The 20,879-nt window shown below is 44.5% G+C and overlaps 2 protein-coding genes across 4 annotated transcripts in view; one reads left to right on the forward strand and one right to left on the reverse strand.

Annotated features, from left to right (window-relative positions):
* arhgef37 (Rho guanine nucleotide exchange factor (GEF) 37) overlaps positions 1-11,898 on the reverse strand; it is a 17,027-nt gene extending 5,129 nt beyond the window's left edge. The window contains exons 1-15 of the mRNA XM_028416637.1: positions 11,779-11,898; positions 8,143-8,321; positions 7,726-7,839; positions 5,803-6,323; positions 5,089-5,218; positions 4,366-4,513; positions 4,083-4,282; positions 3,875-4,005; positions 3,266-3,370; positions 2,488-2,601; positions 2,215-2,384; positions 1,872-2,019; positions 1,647-1,775; positions 854-1,049; positions 381-556 (exon numbers count right to left, since the gene is read on the reverse strand). Of these exons, the coding sequence (XP_028272438.1) occupies positions 381-556; positions 854-1,049; positions 1,647-1,775; positions 1,872-2,019; positions 2,215-2,384; positions 2,488-2,601; positions 3,266-3,370; positions 3,875-4,005; positions 4,083-4,282; positions 4,366-4,513; positions 5,089-5,218; positions 5,803-6,312 (2,157 nt within the window). The 5' untranslated portion in view covers positions 6,313-6,323; positions 7,726-7,839; positions 8,143-8,321; positions 11,779-11,898. The remainder of the gene's footprint in view (positions 1-380; positions 557-853; positions 1,050-1,646; positions 1,776-1,871; positions 2,020-2,214; positions 2,385-2,487; positions 2,602-3,265; positions 3,371-3,874; positions 4,006-4,082; positions 4,283-4,365; positions 4,514-5,088; positions 5,219-5,802; positions 6,324-7,725; positions 7,840-8,142; positions 8,322-11,778) is intronic.
* A 591-nt stretch (positions 11,899-12,489) lies between these two features.
* elp1 (elongator acetyltransferase complex subunit 1) lies at positions 12,490-20,697 on the forward strand. 3 transcript variants are annotated; one of them, XM_028416693.1, is made up of 36 exons: positions 12,490-12,607; positions 13,180-13,367; positions 13,457-13,609; positions 13,687-13,768; positions 13,851-13,931; positions 14,048-14,133; positions 14,207-14,397; positions 14,489-14,612; positions 14,689-14,782; positions 14,905-15,135; positions 15,214-15,384; positions 15,459-15,555; positions 15,640-15,789; positions 15,867-15,973; positions 16,077-16,180; positions 16,263-16,316; positions 16,417-16,522; positions 16,624-16,739; positions 16,827-16,900; positions 16,986-17,064; positions 17,155-17,234; positions 17,303-17,440; positions 17,539-17,624; positions 17,730-17,878; positions 18,012-18,135; positions 18,223-18,320; positions 18,452-18,653; positions 18,757-18,818; positions 18,949-19,011; positions 19,128-19,188; positions 19,320-19,433; positions 19,525-19,624; positions 19,717-19,844; positions 20,093-20,244; positions 20,339-20,417; positions 20,549-20,697. In XM_028416693.1, the coding sequence occupies exons 2-36, from the start codon at positions 13,218-13,220 to the stop codon at positions 20,614-20,616; spliced, it is 3,954 nt and encodes a 1,317-aa protein (XP_028272494.1). In that variant the 5' UTR covers positions 12,490-12,607; positions 13,180-13,217; the 3' UTR covers positions 20,617-20,697. The 3 variants fall into 3 exon arrangements, with proteins under 3 accessions (XP_028272494.1, XP_028272496.1, XP_028272495.1); XM_028416695.1 differs by having other exon boundaries at positions 15,477-15,555; XM_028416694.1 differs by having other exon boundaries at positions 12,544-12,704.
* The last annotated feature ends 182 nt before the right edge of the window (positions 20,698-20,879 follow it).

Genomic DNA, 20,879 nt, shown 5'->3' on the forward strand with positions numbered 1-20,879 from the left:
TGTGTCGCATAAATTAACTCACAACCTTTCACACAGTAACCCACTTACAAGGTTAAACTGATAATTATGGACATGGCCATTAATAACACACACACACAGTTCTCTGTGTTTGTGAGGACACTCATTGATTCAATGCATCCTAGTCTCTAACCATCTCAACTCTAAATGCCAGACCACCAGTATCATTTTAACCACAACACACACACACACACACACACACACACACACACACACACTGCTGTTTTTTGGACACATAACTAATTTAGGTTAGATGTAAAATGTGTCATAACTGTCAAATTCAAATCAATGAGGTATTATTTTGTTTAGCAATACTCGAATAGTCTCATTTTTTAATCATGTTTTTTTTATTTTAATATTACCCGGAAGCAGGGCTGGCTCACGACCCTCAGCGGCTGGCTCTCTGGAGTGTATGAATGCCTTCTGATGCCACTTGTGCCTTGTGGAAGGGTCAGATTGAACCCTGGAGAAGGAGGTGGGTCGTCTGTGGGCTGGTGATAGCGAATGAGCTTGGAGGAAGGAACGTAGCCTCTTCTGCCTGCAGACAACACACATGAGTTACAAAGGGGTAGATGCCATTAAACATTCATTAGTTAGTCAGGAAACTCATGTGTCTCATTTAAAAGAAAATGAGGTCTACATCCTTGTCTAGTCATGTAATGCACTAGTTCGTTGTAGTAACAGCAATCAACCATTAGATGGCACCATGGTGCTACATTTGAGAGTGCAGAGCTGCAGTGGTGCCACAGTCTCAGGCTCTAAGTGTCTTATACAGTTTAAATCACACAGCAGAGATCCCAGTTCTTCCTCCTACATGTGAATGATGGTTTCGTACCTCCTGCATCGACCAGCCACCTCCGCTTGTCTCCGCGGGTGTCTGCTTCATTTATGACAGCCACTAGCTCCCCTTTAGCCAGGTTGAGGTCCAGGTCTCGGCTGCCCACCACAGTACCCATCACCTGGTAGATCTTTCCAGACCCATGCTTATCTGTGAGCTGCTTCAGACGACGCTGAGAGGACGGGCTGAGAGGCTGAAGAATGAAGGAGAGAACATAAAGTGAAATGTAATGATACAAAAAAGGCCTGCGATGGTTAAAAGGGAGAGGAGCAGTGAACCTGTGAGGGTGTATAAAAACATGAACGTGTGAGCATACTGGAAACCTTGTTGGAAGGTTGGAAATCAGTATGAGCCAACTCTAAGAATCTATTCCTCACCTGTACTGACACATTATCATTCTAATGACCTCATCACTCACATGACATGTGCAGCAGACTCATCACTGTGTGAAGCTGTCAAATCTATTTTAAGGTTATTACTATAATCTCAAACAACGCATGGCATGACTGAAAAACCCGTTCTCTCTCTCAGCAGGTTATTAATGCAAGTGGCTAGACGGGTTGGAAGAAATGTGACCCACTTCAAGGCAGCAGAGAAAGACACAAAGGGATTTTTTATAAGCAGCTGCGTTTTGTTTGAAATATTTCATCACCCTTTAAACAGCTCAAATTGCGTGTACTCTTCCTCATTTTGACAAAAAAAGGAGAAGCTGCAGCTTGTTTTGCAGATAGTTGTGTTATTGGTTAATTTACGCTCCATTAATCAGCATGTGCAGAAAAACCACACCAACCTGGACGAACGGTGCGTTGAGTGAGTCCTCTAAACTCTGACACAAAGTCTGCAGACTCCTCGCACCTTCAAGCACAGAGGATTCAGCCCACTCCCAGAATGCACTGGGGTGCAGAGAGCTGTGTGGGAGCTGGAAGGAGACAGATGGAGACACTGTATGAAAACATTTTGCACAACCCGGCACAACTGGTACCACTCGATCTGTGTATGTGCGGTATGACCGTACCTGTTGTGCAAAGCTCTGGAACAGCTGCTCCATGTCTGAAGCGAGGTCTTTATGCAGACAGCTGAAAGTTCCCAACAAGCTCCAGATCATCTGCAGAGCCATGCCGTTGAACTGAGGGAGCTCATTAAGGAGCAACGTGTTGATGGTCCTGGAGAGCAGAGGAGAAGTGGAAAGAAAGGATATGAAAAAACAGGAAGAAAGGAGCTGTTCATTAGCAGATTTGATGGCTGTCGGCAGTAGCAGTGGTCAGTAGTTTAGCATGAATGGAAAGTCCTCAGTTCTGAGGCAGACTTTCCAACCCCACCCCATTTTACAGTCTCTCTCTCTCTCTCCCTCTCTCTACCGGTATGTGTTTGCCACAGCCTGCTCCTCGTAGCTCAGAGTGGACTTTGCTTCTATCATTTCGAAGTCAAGCAGCTTGTCAAGTCTCTTTCTGATCAAGTTCCTCGGGCCTGCCAGGAGGTCACGGAGAGCACACAGAGGTTTGTGGATCAACGTCCTCATCCTCTTCTCCTGGAAGGAAGGAGGACAGGAGCGGACATGTGACACCCAGCATTAGAACACTACTATAACAACAGCATCGATCAAAGCATCTGACTAAATATAAATGACCCACAAATGTAGGAAGGATCCACTGTCTGAGTGCAGTAGTGATCTCCTTGTAGCATATAGGTGCCTTCTCTCCGTCCATATCCAAGTCAAACTCCTCTGTTTTGCAGGCCAGGAAGCCCTAAAGAGAAAAAAACAGCAAAGAGCTGAGTGTTATACTCACGAGGAGCAGTTTGTCCCCAGAGGTTATTAATAGAGATCCCAGCCACTAAAGCAAGGAGTTCAGCAGGAAGAAAATATGAGTATAAAATGGAACAAATAAAAGGCAGAGACAGTGTTGGAAAGAGAAACAGGAAGGACAGCCTGGGGGTTCATTTTAGGGTGGAAAGGTACACAGACTCTGTTTACACTCAGGCACTAAAATGAGCTCCTGAGGTTACAGTGTGATTCATAAACATATGACAACATGTTCACAAATAAATATCCAGCTATATTGTACTGCTCCACTAAGAAGCAATCCACACACAGTCACAGTATGTGGACCAGCCGGCAAAATCTACACGAATGCAATGTGCTTCTCACTCTTTATTCAAGAGTCTGCAGTGTGAATGTAAACAAAGAAACACACACACACTACATTCAAGCTTTCCAGATGGCAGCTCCACTCAAGGAATCTGTGAGCGGAGTGCCTTGATCAGGGGCAAATAAAATCTCCTGACCGGCGCTGTGATGGGATTTACACCGGGGAGGCCAAGAAAACCTGGTTTATATCATCTCCAGGTGTCTGACCCATCATGCCTTTGGTTTTGATACAAACTTGCACTGATGGTGCATTCGCTGCTTACCTGCAGGTGCTGAAGGTATGTCTCCACATCCTCGAGAAGCTGCAGGATCCCATTTTCCAGCACATAAAAGAAATCTTCAAGGGCGTCAAACTCCTCGTCCACCAGCTGCAGCAGACAACACAGAGAGAGACACAGATTACGATAAGTAATGATTAAAGATCGAAGGGTCTTAAGTTGGTCTAAAAACATACTACAGACAGTAAGCATGGTGTGTTTATAATGACTGTTTTCATTTCAGCACCTGTGGGACAGTAACTATAATTATTTTAAATAATAATGACTTATGTCATACCATGGATGAGTAGTTATGTGACACTAGTACATCAGTGCATCCTTTCCATTCTAGCAAAGCTTTACACCAAGCATGATGAAGTTTAACCAGTTCTAACCTCTCTAGTGATTACACCTGTATTTAAACATTAGGGTTATGGACTTTAAAGTTAGTTTTCTTGATTCCAGCTCTTTGCTCTCAGGCTCCAACCTCAGAGTGAGACATGAGAGAGCAGAGCAAACAGGCAACAGGTCATCATATGTTCTGTTCTCTTCGTTTTCCTGGTTAATCATTAATCGCTGAGAGGAGGAATTATCAATTAGAGAGCAGCGTCCTACCTTAGGAGCCATCCCGGTCCCATGTTTGATGTGCTGGCTGAGCCTGGCCGTCTTCTTTGCGATGCTGTGGGTGTTGAGACGGTTGATTTTATCCTTGATGGTCAGGGTTTCAGTCTTCTTGTATTTGTCAGCTACAAAGTATGAGACGGTTAAAAACCATTCCAGCAACTGTACACGTAGCAAGTTACGATGTTTGCTGGTGTCTTACCGACTTCTCTGAAGCGCTTGTACTCATTGATGCGACAGTTTAAGGCGATGGAGGTGTGAGCGGTCTGCTCCAGGAGCCCGTACGCTGGGTGAGATGGGTCCGTGTGTTTCAGGATGGTCTGCAGGAGGAGAGGGTAGCGGGCAATCCTCTGCACCGGCATCACTAAGAAGAAACTCAGGGAGGTGGCGTTGACCTCGGGCCTGCAGGGACGGACAGGAACTATAAACACTTAAGATAACAGCTGTTCCTGCATACAGTACTTAGGAAAGACGATATAACCTACGCCGAGGCCTTGATGACTTTGACGATTTCATCCCAGAGTAAATCCTTCTGTTTGTAGCTGTCCTCCACCACTGTGATATAATTGTAGTTGGCCAAGTATTCCCTATAGGCTGCTTCAATGTCTGAAGACAGGCTGAGGAATGAGGCACCTGTTAGGAGAAAACAGTGTGTATTTACTGTTAAGATGACAAATAAATATGAATTAACTGTAGCTGCATGCATCCCCTGGGTCTGTTAGAACAATCAAATAAAAAGGAAGTGAAGCTCAGTGAAGCTCCTGATGCCAATTTAAGTGTTGTCATGCAGACAGGCAAATTTAATCAACAGTCTTCATGCTGAGAGACTGTAACAAGCTGTCATGGAAGGAGACACGTCTCTACAGGTCTTAAACGTGTTCTGTTTTACTTCAGTTCTTATGAAGAAATACAAAATTACAAATACAATTTAGTGGCTGTGATGCATAAAAATAAAATTAAATATAATGCATTTTTCAAGAATATAATACGCTCTCTTAAAATCTGAGAGACCTCTGACATGAATGTGGAGACCACATCAAGGCATCTGAGCATTGATTGTGTCCTGTAAACAGAACATCTTATCTACAAACTTCTCTTAGCACTTCCTGTTTATGATCTTAACAGGCTCAGGCCATCTAGAAGGGTTTGAGGATGACCCTGCTTCAGGCAGAAAAACATCTGAAACAGTGTGCAGGTAGACTCCTTACACACTGTCTCTAGGAAGGTAGGATCTCCAGGCTGACACTTCTTCTGGTCCACCAGGCTCAGGAGGCGGCTTGACACGTCGATCACATCCTCAATGTAGAGAAACATGCTGCCCAGGTTGGCCAGAGGAGGCTGCGGTGAGCAGGGAAAACACAGCAACACTTTACAATGCGATCACAAACCAGACTTATCTGCATCGGTGACAACAACATGTATGTAGCTCTTGTTTTACAGGGACAATGTTAATGCACCGAATCCATTTTGACCTTCTTCATTCTATTCTAATGAGAGAACAGTGGGGACACTGACTGGTGCAAGAACAAGCTGCATATTCTCTGGAGAAAACAATCCAGCAACTTTTCTGTCTGACACAATGCCACCATTCATCCACATTTATTCTAATTTCTCTGGTCAGCGCTCCTTGCTTCTCTCACTCTGTCTGTCCTTCATTCATCCATCATAGCTGCCACCTCCATCCTTCTTGTCGTCTCCACTTAAAAAGCAAACTTGTGTCTTAACATCCACCAGTTACGCTTCCATTCAGCAGCTCAAAGTTAAACCCATTCACTCCTTTATCCAGAACCTCTGGAAGTACTTTAGGAAAGAACGTGAGCCACTGTAATGTCTGCCCTGAGGTAATATTGAAGTTATTGATGTGCATCTCTATATATTCCCACTGCCAGCAGCCAGGGTCCACACCTGGCCGTGATGCCTACCTGTATTTTCTGCAGGTTGCTCCTGATAGTCACAGTGCTGAGCTGCAGCATTCGAAGATAATTCCTCTCCGACTGGACCAACTCCTCTATAGCCAGCTGTTGTCTCTGAGCGTTCCTCTCTTTAGCGGCGGCCTTCTCCTCCTCAGACTTCTTTTTGGTTTTTTCGGGCTCCTCTGCCAGCCTCTCCTCTGAGATGGAGGTCTCCTCTGAGAAACTATCCTGTGAGGAAAGTCTTACATTTGTTGTTTGAGAGGCGTTTGTGTCAACAAGTTCTGAGGAATCATCTGGTGCCTCCTCAGACACAGACACATCCGACTCGACTGCCCCCTCCTTCTCTCCAACTTCATCTTCCTCCTCTGAGGTTCCGTCCATCTTCCCCTGGAGGTTTTCCTTCATTGGATTTTTCTTGGTGAACTTCTCCACAGCTCCCAGCTGAGACAGAGCAGAGGAAGCCGGTTTAGGGATCGGCAGTGAGAAGGAGGAGGGCTGAGGCCTCCTCGGCACCTCCATGCTGGAGATCACTGTGAAAGAAAAAACAAAAAGTTTGTACTCAGCAAACAATCACTGTAATCTTTCCCAGAAACAAAATCAAAACCTTAAATTTCTGATTGATTTCATCATTGACTGTCTGAATCGTCAGTGTTGTGGGGACACCGCTGAGCGGTGTCACATTTTCTCATTCCAGCTGTGCACCAGATGGACAAGAATATCAAATGACAAAGATGAAACCTGTATTGACGAGGATCAAGACAAGATGGCTGCAGATGGAGCAACTAAAACCCTCCCCGTCAGTATCTCCTGTATTTGCACAGCTGTCAAACGCTGCATGTTTTAAATGACTACAATACTGAACTCTTTCAACTTCAAAGTTCAAAAACATCACTGTGTCAGTAAATCTGTGTTACTGTAGCTTTTAGAGCAGCCTCAACCAGCACAGAGCAGCGAAGCCACAGATGGGATGGCTTTGTTGGTATCGCTTACTTCACACAAACATGCAGAGAGGGGACATGCATTGTCATGGATCCTATGGGCTGGAGCACCACGTGTTGGCCCACCAGGAGTCTGGCAAGCTGCTTATGGAGCCACTAAAGCTGCCACGCCTGTGACAATTAGCCAGTACGTGGCTCAGCTCGACGGCCCTCTGTGGCTTTACAGGAAAGATTCATTACAATTGCAGCTCAGATTCAGTGATTACACTGTTTATGTGAGCAGTAAGTCATGACCACAAGTGTTTCCTCCATCTATACCTGATTCACAGTCAGTACTCAGTATTTATTTTTTCTGATAGTGCTGATGGCAAAATAATATCTTTGTTATGCAATACACACATCAACTGTTTTGCTGTGTGTGAACATAGTTTGTGAGCTTTCCCCAACTTTAATGAGGCCCTGGTGTTTTAATCATTAAACTCCAGAATTCATCCAATAGCTGCTCAAGAACCATAACCAAAGCCAAAGGCTGAGACCACGCTGTTTCAGATGTCAATCAATCATTGCTGCCCCCCCCCCTTTAATTTAATCCTAACCATACCCCTCCCTTCAACAAAAGGTTTAGGGGGTCATGCAGTACATGGAGACCCAGAGTAAGGGATTACTGAGATTAACAACTTGAGGCAGACTCTAACTCTCTGTACCTTTTGAGTAATGACAGAAATCAGTTTAAAAATATTTTTTACATTTAAATTATTGTGCAGAATATTAAAACATCAGAGCGGTGCTACCAATGCACTCTACATAAAACAGGAAGGAACACAGCAGATTATTCTGAGTAAAAAAACTTCTGATCCCAAAACAAGTGAGCTTCAGGCTGAAACATCTGCAGCTCATGAGCTGAACCAAAACCAAAGCAGTCACCACAAACCTGACAATAACACTGTGTCACAGAGTGTCGTTAAAAACATAAAGGAGATCAGGCTGTCATTACCTTTCACAGAATCCCTGATTCAGCTGCGGCGAATCTCGATTTCCCCCCTCTCTCTCTCTCTCTCTCTCTCTCTGTCTCTTGTTGTGAATCAAAATTGCTGCAGAGGAGACGCTGCTGCATGGAGAACACACACACACACACACACACACACGGTTAACTTTCTCCAGTGACTCACACACAGCAGGCTGCTGCTAGGTCTCATGTGGCAGGAGTGTGTGAGTGTTTATTCAGGAGTGAGTGTGTGTGTGAGGAAAGGGGGGGATGGGTGTGGAGAGGAGGGTGGGATGGCTGTTTTGTAGAAGGAAAAAAGGGGGCCCACACACACACACACACACACACACACACACACACACACACGCTGCTGAAAAAGCCGATTGACTGCAGCAGCTGGTGGGACGAAGAGGAAGCAGCACTCACCCAGACAGATGCTGATTGGCTGAAAAGTCTTCACAGTGGAAGGATGGACCAATCAGACGACACCTTGCGAGGGCTCAAGGAGAACTATCCGGACCAATGAAGACAGAGCGTTAAAGTGATTGAAGTTTCCTCTCTCAGGAAACAAAAGCCCCGTGGGACGTCCCATCTTCTTCCAAACGCTGCAAGGTAACAAAGAGATTTATGGCTCACTCGTACAGATTTTGTCAGCCAGAAATAAAAGTTTTATACAGGTCTTGTCTTAAAAGTTAAACAAATTATGTAAGAAACAGTATTCACTGACCCCCCCACTGTGAACTACGGACTAAAAATATATATATAAAATCAACACATTGAACTTTTTTTTCTCTCTGGTTGGGAATCTGAGTTTTATGTGTTCAGGACCTCTGTGGGTGGATCTTGCAGGAACTCACATGACTAAGATCCCTCTAGTTGGTTAATGGTCAGTTAACGACCAGAAGCCAGACCAGAGTCTGGGCCATGTGCAGGACTAGTTGACGGCCCGTCGTTAGAGTTTGAATGGGAGTGAAGCCTCAGCCCTCCACCTCTGTTCAGAGAGGGTTTTTCCAATTTCACATAGATGCTTCTTTGACTCCTCTTTCATACCATCTGTCCTCCCTGTCTAGAATTTGGACATTATTATCCTCAAAGGAATGACCACTGTCCAACTAGAGGGATCTTAGTCATGTGGGTTCCTGCAAGACTTGGGGGAGTGGCGAAACGTCTTCAAAAAAACAATTCTTGAGTCCAGTTGCCTCGATTTAAACTCTTGGAAATGACTATGACCTGGATGAATGAGAGCATCCACAGATACATTCAACTTTATTGTCCAGATGTGCAGACAGATCTGGTGTTATTTGGAGAATCTATGCTATTTTTTACACTGTAGTGCGGTGTAGACTTTATGATTCTGATCGGTCAATCACAGGATTCTGTGGTCTAATATTTCTGTAGGACAGACCTGCTATAGACGTAGTTCTAATCACTGGGGAAGAGGCACAAAGACAGACAGACAGAGTCGGGAAATGTCATTATAAAACTATATTTTGTGCAAAAATTATTCATTTCTTTAGTAACAGTAACTGTTACTATGTAAACTTACCTGACTCTGATTTTATAATGTATATATGTTTTTATCTTATCTTATTTTTTGCTTTCTGTATCTGTCCTGTTGCAATAACACAATTCCCCCATAGTGGGACAAATAAAGGTTTTCTTAACCTTAACTATGTAAACTGTGGTGTTAGCATTGGCTACGTAGCACGTTTTAAGGTATAAAGTTATTATTATTATTGTTAAAAGTTAAAATTTGAGATTGTGATTTCAGTCATCAGAATTTATGGGGATTTATCATTTAAAAAAAAACCTTTTCCTGAGAAGCTGCACTGCCAGCACTACATTTATACAGGTTCCAAGAAAGTTTATTTACAGTGGAGCTGTGGTTTCTGATGGTTTGCAATAATGTTGATGCTGCTACAAATCCCCAAAACAACAGGGTGGAGATCTAATGCTGACAGAGCAGGAAGGATGCAATCAGTGTGGATTCAACATTTGTTAACCCAGAAACTCCCATGGCTGTCTCACTATGTGCTACTGAGCCCTGAAAATAATTAGAATAACATGTCAGAAGATGAACCCTGCCTGGTACAATGGAGGAATTCATAGCTAATGAGCATGGAACGAGGAAGGCATGAAGGCAGCAGCACATGTGGTTCATCAGCTCAGTATGTCGGAGAGGAATGCAGCAGGGCCAGACTCCTTCATCAGCTGACCTTCACGACAACTCAAGGCGTGCTGCGGAAAAATAAACACTTACAGTGACATAATCCTTTATCATGACCTATGAGAGTAAATTTCTCTGAGCCTAAACCTGCTTTCCAGAGTGACAAGTGCCAGGAAAACACAGGGCACACCTAAGCAACGGTGGCACAGATTTCTGATCCTGAAACGCTTCTAGGTATTGGCAATAGATCATGAGTAAAAATACTGGCAGATAGTGGGTAAATGTTAAGATAAGATAAGATCAGCCTTTATTAGTCCCCCCACAGGAGAAATTCACAACCTAACTTTATGAAAAGCTTTCCTCCTATACGTCCTTCAAGTGTATTTCTGTGCATCAACCCTCCAGCTTTTCAGACAGAAATACAGCGTTTGGGTTTTGACTGCTGCCAAAACATGGATAATCATTTGTTGTATCTGAACACATCCTATTTAGACAAAGCACGGAAGCTGCAGCTGCGTTCCGAACACGAGTCCCGAGCTACATCTCCAACATAAACAATGATATATGTCCTATAACTGAGATGACAAACAGGAGTCAGACCGGTGGAGGGATGATGTCTTCTATATCAGAAATGTGTGCGAGCCGTCACAGAAAAGGGATCATAGAGAAAAAAGTGGACAAGATCCCCCAACTTTCCAAGTTACTTACTCTGCTACTACACATGCCTCTCTTGGAATGCACTGTCCAATGCTGTCATTTGCTGAACGGCAAGCTGCCAAGCCTGTTAGTGTAAATACCTGCATTCCTGCTGCAGGCGGTGTGACAAACAGCCGAGAAAAGATGACGAAGAAGAAATGATAGCAGCGATCAACTTGTGGTTTTAATGCTGACTGTTTGCTTAGTCAGCATTAAAAACAAACACACAAACACACACACACACTTCCTGTCAAATCCTCACTGAGCCGCCACATCACTGCACACATGCTGAGTGAAGAAAATGTTGCAGGTTCCACTTAATGTCACGGCTGTGTATGTTTTGGTGTGAGCTGCATCTTCATCCACAGAGTCAGGAGTGTGTGTGACACCTTTTACATTCTGTATAAACTTGTGACTAACAAGAAACCACTCACTCCACCTGGGATTTGAAGACGTTTGTTAGTCGAGCAGGGTGTCGTTGCCAGTGCGTTGTTTTGTATTGTTAGGTGTGTTCACAGCTAAGCTGGTAAATGTGCAACTCTATAGGCTGCAACACCTACACCTGTGTTCTGTTGATTTGAAAAAACTGTCTAGATTAGCCACTAAACAACAAGTTAAATCCTCATTTATGCAACATATAAATGTTTGTTTGTTGTTCCAAGTTAGTGTCCTAATGGCTAACATCAAAGATGGAAGGATGATCATTAAACTATTTATTTTAAGTCTGCCTTGACATTTCTACAATAAAGATTCTTGATTTAAATCAGTCTGGAAATCTGATTTAATGGGCAGCTGTGCCCACACCAGCAGCACATGACAGACTGTTTACAGACTGGGCCCTTCTCATGCTTCCTCCAGCAGAAAATGTGCTTTTTGGTTTATAGTTATTATATTAAATCAGCCTCGTTATCTAGCAGCGTGACGTTCTAGTTTTCAATGGGCAGCATCGCGTCAGCGTGTTTTTGGTTTCATTAGGAGTGAGAATAAACACCTATCAACACAACGCTTTGATTTTTAACACATGGCTTCAAATAGACTTAGAACATTTAAGAAATTAGCAGAATATCGTTAGCAAACTGCCACACAGCTGCTTAAAACACGGTAAAGCGTTCGTTTTGCTTTACCGCGGTGTGTCCTCTGCCGTTTGTTTGGACACAGAAACACCGGGAATGACTGAAGGAATGTGATGAAAGGTTTACCTTCCCGTCAGCGTCCTCTCGTCGCCTCTTTAATCCCGCTGAGCTGCCCTCTGCTCGGCGTGTTTCTGTCATGAACTCCCGCTGCTCACCTGTTGTCAGTCAGCAGCCCGCTAAGCGTCCACAGGAAACAACGAGCACCACTTCCGGTGACTGTTTAACAAAATAAAAGCATCAAAACGAAAACATCCGTCTTTTCAGAATAAAAGTGAGAAATATCACATCAAATGTTAAACCAGCCTTCACAACATCACAGGCTGTTAAATTATAAATGCAAATAAACCCTGACACTATTTGAATTTGTTCTTTAGGCGTCTCCACAGCGAATCATCTGTTTCCACCGAACTCTATCCTCTGCTTCCTCTTCTCTCACACCAACTTCATGTCCTCTCTTAGCACATCCATCTGCCTTCCTATTGACCTCTTGCTGGGCAGCTCCATAACCACTATCCCTCCTCTGCACCTGTCCAAACCATCTCAGCCTGGCCCTCTTGTCCCTCTTGTTCTTTATAACTCCAGATACAATTCCAGCCTTGTATTAAATTTCAATTTTGACTATTTCTTCAACCTTTGTAAATAAATTCAGCTCAGATTTTAACTTCTGTTAAGCTATTTTTTTGTTATTTGCCATTTTTAATAATAAACCAGCATTCATAGCAATTAACACTGGATGTGAATTTTACTCCACGTCGCTAGGGGGAGACATCGCTGCGACGTCATGTAGCAGCGTCAGAGGTCAGAGGTAGCGAGCCTGACAGCGCCACATGCATGTTGTTGTGTTGTTGAATCTGGACACATAAACGACTTTATTGCATCAAGTGTCTTCTCCGCGGTGAGTTTTAGCTTTGTCTTTGGGGTTTTTCAGAGCGGACGCCTCCTGTAATAGAATCATTGCAGCTTAACACAGTGTCGGTCTTTGTAGTGTAAAGGTAAGCTAGCACTTCAAGTTCCATTGTCGGACATCTCGTGTTTGAGGCTTTGCAGTTGTTACTTTAGACTGTAAAACACATAATAAACATGATATTTACAACGTTAAACTACTCCAAAAGCATACAATAATGTCGTTCGCTTTTGACGGATTTATTTTTGTTTCTAATGATATGTATAACTACGTGTACACAACTATATGACACAAATACTTATATAATAAAGAATTTCTCTGTGAATCTGAAGCTGAATGATTTTAATTCTGTGTACTTTAATATTCTTCTCATTGCTTCGTAAGGTTTGTTGTTACTTTTTACGTCTCAGTGATGAAGTTGTCAGACAATTGCTGCATTGTAGTAATGTCTTTTCCAAACATTACCCACAGTAACAGCAAACAAATCTGGCTTGTAGTGTATTTATTTTTGGTTTTTCACACTATTAATAATAATATATGCTATAATAATAATGCTGTTGCAGATCTTCGTTGGTCTTTGGGGCCAAACTCCTGAGCTAAAATGAGGAATCTGAAGCTGCTGAAGAGCTTTCGGAGCTCAGAGCTGCAGGGTCCAGGCTCCCCGCAGTGTTTTTCCGTCCGGGTGGACACCGGCTCACTGCTCGTCGCCTCTCAGTACTCCATAACAGAGTATGAACCCCGAACTGGTCAGGTATGCTGCTGAGGACCAGTTTGTTTTTAATAGACTCCATATGGAGGTGACACTGGGTTACACATGATAAACTTTGTTTTCTTTTGTAGGTCGTCAGCGAAGCCTCACTAACAGCTGACAGCTTCCTGCCAGAAGACGGCAGCGGAGCGGTGGTCGGACTGCAGGACCTGGCCGAACTCGAGTCTGCATGTTTGGCTACAGCAGGCGGTGATGTCCTTCTCTTCAACTTCAACACCTGCCGGGTTAGAAATGTTTTATTCTTTGAAGTGATATACTTTAGCTTCATGGGGGTTCTCACACGGAGGGCTGTGTTTTACAGCTGGAGTGCGTTGGCAGCGTGGATAGTGGGCTCACCTCGATGAGATGGAGTCCTGATGAAGAGCTCGTCATTCTCACTACTGGTCAGCATGTGGTGGAACAGACATAAAATTCTTGTTGTCTGTTTTTTTTTTTAACAAAATCATCTTAATCTTATTTTCACAGGTCAGGAAACAATCATCATGATGACCAAAGACTTCGAGCCGATCACTGAGGTCGGAATCCATCAGGACGACTTTGGTGAAGGTACTGTGATTCCAACTAAACTGTTTCTATATGTCAGTGATGTTGATGTTCACTAAATGAGCCATTTTATGTGAAAATATGTGAAATATGTGAATCTACTTGTGTCTGTTTTGCAGGGAAGTTCATCACAGTGGGCTGGGGGAAGAAGGAGACTCAGTTCCATGGGTCAGAAGGGAAACAGGCAGCACAGAGGAAGACCCAGGTCCGTGATCAGAAAAGCTTCATGTGTTAAATTAATATTTAATTCAACGTGCTAATATTCTGATTGATGACAGGAGGTGCAGCCTACTGCAGCCTGGGATGACTGCAGGCCACGGGTGACGTGGCGAGGTGACGGTCAGCTGTTTGCCGTCAGTGCAGTCTGTCCTCAGACTGGAGCCAGGAAGGTCCGGGTCTGGAACAGAGAGGGGGTCCTGCAGGCCACAAGTGAGCCCATTAATGGCCTAGAGCAGGCACTCTGCTGGAAGTAAGAGCTGTGATGAAGCATTTTAAAAATATTTTATTTCTATTTATTTTAAAATGATCCGACGAGTGTTGAATCTTGCTCGGTGTTGCAGACCATCAGGCAGCCTAATAGCGAGCACTCAGCGCCATCCGAACAAACACAGCGTGGTGTTCATGGAGAAGAACGGCCTGCTGCATGGAGACTTTACTTTGCCATTCAGTAGAGATCAAGCCAAGGCATGTTAAAACATACAAACACTATATTTAACAGCTCACGTCGTCAGATTTTGACAATTATGTGCGGTGGTTTCAGGTGAAGGAGCTGCTCTGGAACAGTGACTCCACTGTTTTAGCTGTTTGGTTGGAGGACATGGCTGCTGGGGAGGGTGGACAGGTCAACAGTTACAGTAAGTTCAGCCGTTCCTACTGCTGTCAGCCTCAAACCTGCAGCAACATGGGCAATTAATTATAAGTAGTTTAATTTAATTAAGTCTTAAAAAGTAACAAGATGTCTGCGCTCTCCCTGCAGTCCAGCTGTGGACAGTTGGAAACTACCACTGGTACCTAAAGCAGAGCCTGGAGTTCAGCAAAGACCCTCAGAAAGCTCCGGTCTGTGTCTGCTGGGACCCTGAGCGCCCCCTACGGCTCCACATGGTGACCCACAGTTGGACCACCATCACTTACGACTGGGGCTGGATGACAGAGCGCAGCCCAGGAGAGGACGTCGCTGACAACGCCAACGTGGCTGTGATTGACGGAGGTGAGAGCCAGTTAAAAAGAGAGGATACTGAACTGTAGGATGATTCCAGCGTGATGCTAATATGTGTCTAAACCTCAGCCAAAATCCTGGTGACAACCTTCCGGCGGTGTGTGGTTCCTCCCCCCATGTGCTCATTTGAGCTCCAGTTGAAATCGCCTGTCAATCAGGTGACTTTCCTGTGTCGACCTCAGGGGACCAATCAGCTGGCAGCACTCACAGCTAATGGACAGATCTCAGTCTACGGCCAAGGTGGGTTACAAACACTGTTTTCCACTTACTGGCTATAAGAACACAGACTGACGTCCGTCTTATGGACTTATTAGACTTTCCTCTCAATCCAGATTCAGAAGAACAGAAAGACAAAACAGCAGATGGGTTCAGGATCGTGTCTCAGTCCCTGGTCCTTCAGAAAACCTTCAGGTAACACAAAAACCTGCAGCGCTGCATGATGCTAATGCCTTCTGACACACCTAAAACTCTTTCACTAACTTACCCTCCCTGCAGTGTGGCAGTTCTTCAGGAGGACCCTCTGGCTCTGCGGCAGCTGCTGTGGCTGAAGGATGATCTGTTTATAGGCGTCTCCTCTGGCCTGCTGCCGGCGTCATCCACTCTGCGCATGCTCCACCCTGCTCAGGAAGACACACTCACTGTCAGGTCAGCAAAATCACAATAAGAGAAAAGGTGTTCCAGATGATGAATGTCAATGTTTTAATGCTGTTCTCATGCCTCAGGTCTGAGCTGGAAGTTGATGGTGCTGTGGTCAGTATGGCTCACTGCTCCCAGAGTGGAACCGTGGCTTTACAGCTGGAGGACGGACAGATCAGGAAACTGCTCTGGGGTCAGCAAGAAGCTTTTTGCTTTTGTTTCAATTTTACTAACATATATCGATGTTTGTTTTGGGGACTCACCTTAGAACTGCATGGTTACGTGCTTCTGTGTAGATTCTGTAGAGCCATCAGTGGAGATGTGGCGTGACTCCAGCGGCTGCAGCATCAACTTTCCTGTTCCCTGCATCCAGACGGCCCTCTGCAGAATCAGTGGAGAGGTACAAACACATTCATGTAGAATAAATCATGAATAAGTTATTTTCCAAAAAGCCCATATTCCTCTGCTCTTTGCCTCCTCAGGAGCATCTACTAGGCCTGACGGACAGATCCCACCTGTACGCTGGTGACACAGAGGTATGCTGTCAGCAGTAATAGTTTTCTCTGCTTGCTTACAAGATGAGAAGGAGCTTTATGGGAAATATGTACAGTACATTAATGTCCTCTTCTTCCACAGCTGGCCTCCAGTGTTTCTTCCTTCGCCATTTGCAATGACTTCCTGCTCATCACCACGCATTCCCACATCTGCCGCTGCCTCCAGCTAAGCACGCTCACAGTAAAAGGTGGGATAGTGACAAACACACACAGCGAAAAGCTGGTTGTAAAAAAGGAGATTAGAGTAGATGTTATGGTACATCTTCCTGTATGACCTTTGACCCCACAGGGCTGCAGGCAGCCTTGGCCTCAGACGGAGATCAGAATGATGAGACACTGCGGCGCGTGGAGAGAGGATCCAGGATCGTCACTGTGGTGCCTCAGGACACCAGAGTGATTCTACAGGTTCGCTTAAAAACATCACAGTTACTGTAAAAATCACCATGAACCTCGAAACATTGTCTCTGTCTGTGTGTGTCTGTGTGTGTCCAGATGCCTCGTGGGAATCTGGAGACCGTTCATCACAGAGCGCTGGTCTTGGCTCAGCTCAGGATGTGGCTGGATGGGTTAGTCCGGTGTCTTTCCATCACGTCACTAATAATCATACTGAATTTGTTTTCAATCTGAACTTGCATTGATTTGTTTTATCAGCTTGAGATTCAGAGAAGCCTTTGAGTGTATGAGGAAGCTGAGGATCAACCTGAACCTCATTTATGACCACAACCCAAAGGTGTGTGCTGCTGTGTGTAGAGTACTTTGTATGTAAAGAAATTCAAACGTATTTAAGTGTTCCTGAATATTTTAAATGTTTCTTCTGCAGGTTTTCCTGGAGAGCATCGAGACCTTCATCACACAGCTCAACTCCATTAACAACATCAACCTCTTCCTCACTGAGCTCAAGTAAGACTTGAAGTAAGACACACTCATATAAAATAAGAGGAAAAATTCACTCATTTCTTTTTCTTCAGAGAGGAGGACACGACGTGCAGCATGTACCCCCGTCCTGCAGGCGGCCCTGTCCATCCCCAGCCTATCCCCGGGAAGAAGAAGGTGGATGTGGTCTGTGATGCTTTACGGAGCACCATGGAGTCAATGGATTCAAACAAGTCAGTGATGCTTCAGTCATCAGTTCACATAATAACGTAGTGAAATGTCATGAGGCATATATCATGACGACATCCAACCTGCGGCTTTCTTCACTCAGGTTCTGTCTGTCCATCCTGACGGCTCATGTGAAGAAGACAGTTCCAGAGCTGGAGACTGCTCTGCAGAAAGTCCACGAGCTTCGCGGTGAGACACAGTGCTGACCTGCTGCAGGAGATACAATACACAGCAGCTGGACTCAGGACACACAGCAGTTCATCACTAACTCCTGTGTGTATCATCGTTATTTAGAGAATCCCCCCAAAGCTCCAGGTGCTGTGGGTGCTGAAGAGGCCTTGAAGTACCTCCTCTTTCTCGTCAATGTTAACGACTTGTATGAACACTCTCTGGGAACATACGACTTCGACCTGGTGCTCATGGTGGCCGAGAAATCTCAGAAGGTAGGAGATTAAAAACCTACTTCATTAAAAAGAGAATCCCTGGCTGTTCCTGACCAAAAAAATCATCAGGCATACTAATAAGGCCATTAATAAGCAAGATCATTGAAAAACTAGGTGTTAACTTTTCCTGCAGGATCCCAAAGAGTATCTTCCTTTCTTAAACATGCTGAAAAGCCTGGAGCCAAACTACCAACGCTTCACCATCGACAAACACCTGAAACGCTACAGGAAGGCTTTGCACCACCTCAGCAACTGCGGTCAGTCTAAATGTCTCTGTCAAACTCTGCTGATCACTCATTTCAGAAACAAGTTTTAATGGTCTGATCTGTGCATCCTGTTGTTAGGAGATGAACATTTTCCTGAAGCTCTGAAGTTGGTGAAAGAGCAGAAACTCCACAGTGAAGCTCTGAGACTGTACGCAGCAGACAGTGCCCACTACAAGGTTCACAGCGTGAAGCTAATCAGGCCTACATGATCCACATGTGGATCATGTAGGCCTAAGTTGTAAGCACTAAGCACTAAGCACTAAGTTGTAACCTTACACTCCCCTTCTCTTTACCATTTGACCACCAGTCTCTTAGCTGTGCATATGCTGAGCACCTGATGGAGCAGCAACAGGCGGAGCAGGCTGGCTTGTTGCTATGGCGATGTGGCGAGCCAGTGAGCGCCCTGCAGGCTTTCGCCAGTTGCTCCAGCTGGAGAAACGCCATCTGTGTGGCACAGCAGATACCACTGCCGCCTGACCAGTTAGCACTGCTGGCCCGGGACCTGGCAGGTAACCACGACAACGCAAAGCCAGACTGACAGGTTGACAGTTAGCGGATATGAGTCTGCATGGAAATGAATGTTTTTTCTTCTTCTTCTTCTTTATTTTATAGAGAAGCTGGCTGAACAGAGGCGGCACTCAGAAGCAGCTCTGCTGTTGGATCAGTACGCCAAAGTAAGATCTGCTTCAGCAAACAACAGCTGGACAAAATGGCTGCTGACCAATCAGCTGGAAAGATTTTTACAGCTCATCCAACAACAAAGCACTGCCTGTGTGAAAATCTGAATTTATGTTAATCCAACAGGACTGTGAGGAAGCCATCTTGGCTCTGATCACCGGTGCAGTCTGGGAGGAGGCGCTGCGATTGGTCCGTAAACACGTTACCTTCTTCTTTATTTCATTGGTGGTTGATTAATATAATAAATAATAAATAATAAATAAATAAAGAAGAATAATTCTTCTTTTCTTTCTGTTCTGCCTTAGATTTACATGCACAACAGGCAAGATATCACTGAAACAAACCTGAAACCTGCGCTGTTAGACGGTGAGAGCAGTTCAGACTGACAGTCATATGAGCAACATGATTATACTGACTCTAATCTTGGACTTATAGAATTATGGGAACTAACAAAGTGAAGTCTGTTGTGACGATGATGTCTCGGTGTCTTTCCTCAGCTGTCAGCACCCAGACTGTCTTCCTGGAGACTCAGGTAGCGACATTCACGCGGCACAGAACCCGGCTGGCTGTGGTGCGTGAGCAGAAAGAAAAGGCCAAGCTGGACATGCTTGGTGAGAATTACACAAAACATAGCGAATAATAAAATGACTGCTATCAGCCCATAGTTCCCTGTAGTGCTGTAACATGCGTCTTCCTCATCAGATGAAGATGGCCCGGACTGTCCTGATGCTGAGCTTTACTCTGAAGCCAGCAGTGTGATGACTGGATCCAAATACTCGCAGAGTAACTCCCGCATCTCCTCGTAAGACAAACACACACCAGGTGTCGCACTTCGGATTCTTAAAAAAATGATATATGTAATTATCTGATGTTTGTGTGTTTGTTTTTTTGCAGACGCTCTTCAAAGAACCGACGGAAAGCAGAGCGAAAGAAGCTGAGCCTGAAGGAGGGAAGCCCGATGGAGGATAAAGCACTGATGCACGCCCTGGCTGAGATCATCGCCACTGTGGACAAGATGAGAGGTATGAGACATCACTGGACTTTTTTTGTTGTTTAAATTGTCTCCTAGAAATCATGTCGAACTCCTTCGGTTGGAAAAACAAAAATTAAAAGATACGTTGAAACAAGGTGTGTAAAAAACTGTAAAAAAAAATATCATGAAAAATATCAGGATTTATGAGAAATGGCGTCTTTGCTTTGGAACATTTGAAAGACCACACACCACTCACACATTTTTGACAGACAGCATGTTTGTCCTGTCCTCCTGCAGAGGAAATCCACAGCCTTCTGAAGGCTTTGGTGCTGTTCCAGTTTGACAAGCAGGCAGAGAAGCTGCAGCTGTCCTATGAGGAGGCTCTGCAGATGATGGAGGCAGCAGTTCCTGAGGTGTGGCCCGAAGGCCTGCACAGCAGCCCGGCCCCGGTAAACAATCCTTTTTTTTAAATATATATATATATATATGACCATCCACACTTGATTTTATCTTAACATTGTGTATCTGTGTTCTTCTTTGTAGCTCACTGGGCCAAACTCCACCGCAAACAGCATCATGGCTTCTTTCCAGCAGCAGCAGAGACCTGCAGCTTCACAACTAGGTCAGTGCAGTTTGTAGATGGAAATCAATTGGTCTGTTTTACTGCATTAACCTAGGATTGCTATCATTAATTTTATTAGCCATATAGGGTGACTGTAATAAATACTAATGCACAGTAACATTTCTCTGTAGACGCCGAGATGCCACCACCGCCAAAGATGAGAAATGGTGTCAAGTGGAAGCTGGCTGTTCTTCAGTAAACACGTCTTCTTTTTTAATTTTCTTAACTGTTGTTAAATATGTAACAAATAAAGATTCAAGATTTAATGTCTCCTCTTAAATGTGTTCATTTTCTGAAAGTTCCCAAACAGAACAATATGACATCACATCGATTTATTCCAGAGTTTATAATTAGAAACGTTGTCATCTACAAACTGATTTCTCTGCTGCTCCACAGCAGAAAATCAGACTGATTCCAGTGAAGGAGTGTGTCTCTGAACTCAGGGTGAACTGAACTAAGTCC

The sequence above is a fragment of the Parambassis ranga genome, chromosome 10 (assembly GCF_900634625.1).
Source record: "Parambassis ranga chromosome 10, fParRan2.1, whole genome shotgun sequence".
NCBI lineage: Eukaryota > Metazoa > Chordata > Actinopteri > Ambassidae > Parambassis > Parambassis ranga.

Coding starts and splice junctions, on each gene's coding strand:
- elp1 (XM_028416693.1), top strand. CDS start 13,218: ATGAGGAATCTGAAGCTGCTGAAGAGCTTTCGGAGCTCAGAGCTGCAG. Junction 14,134..14,206: donor CAGCACAGAGGAAGACCCAG/GTCCGTGATCAG, acceptor GATTGATGACAG/GAGGTGCAGCCTACTGCAGC. Junction 15,790..15,866: donor GAAGACACACTCACTGTCAG/GTCAGCAAAATC, acceptor CTCATGCCTCAG/GTCTGAGCTGGAAGTTGATG.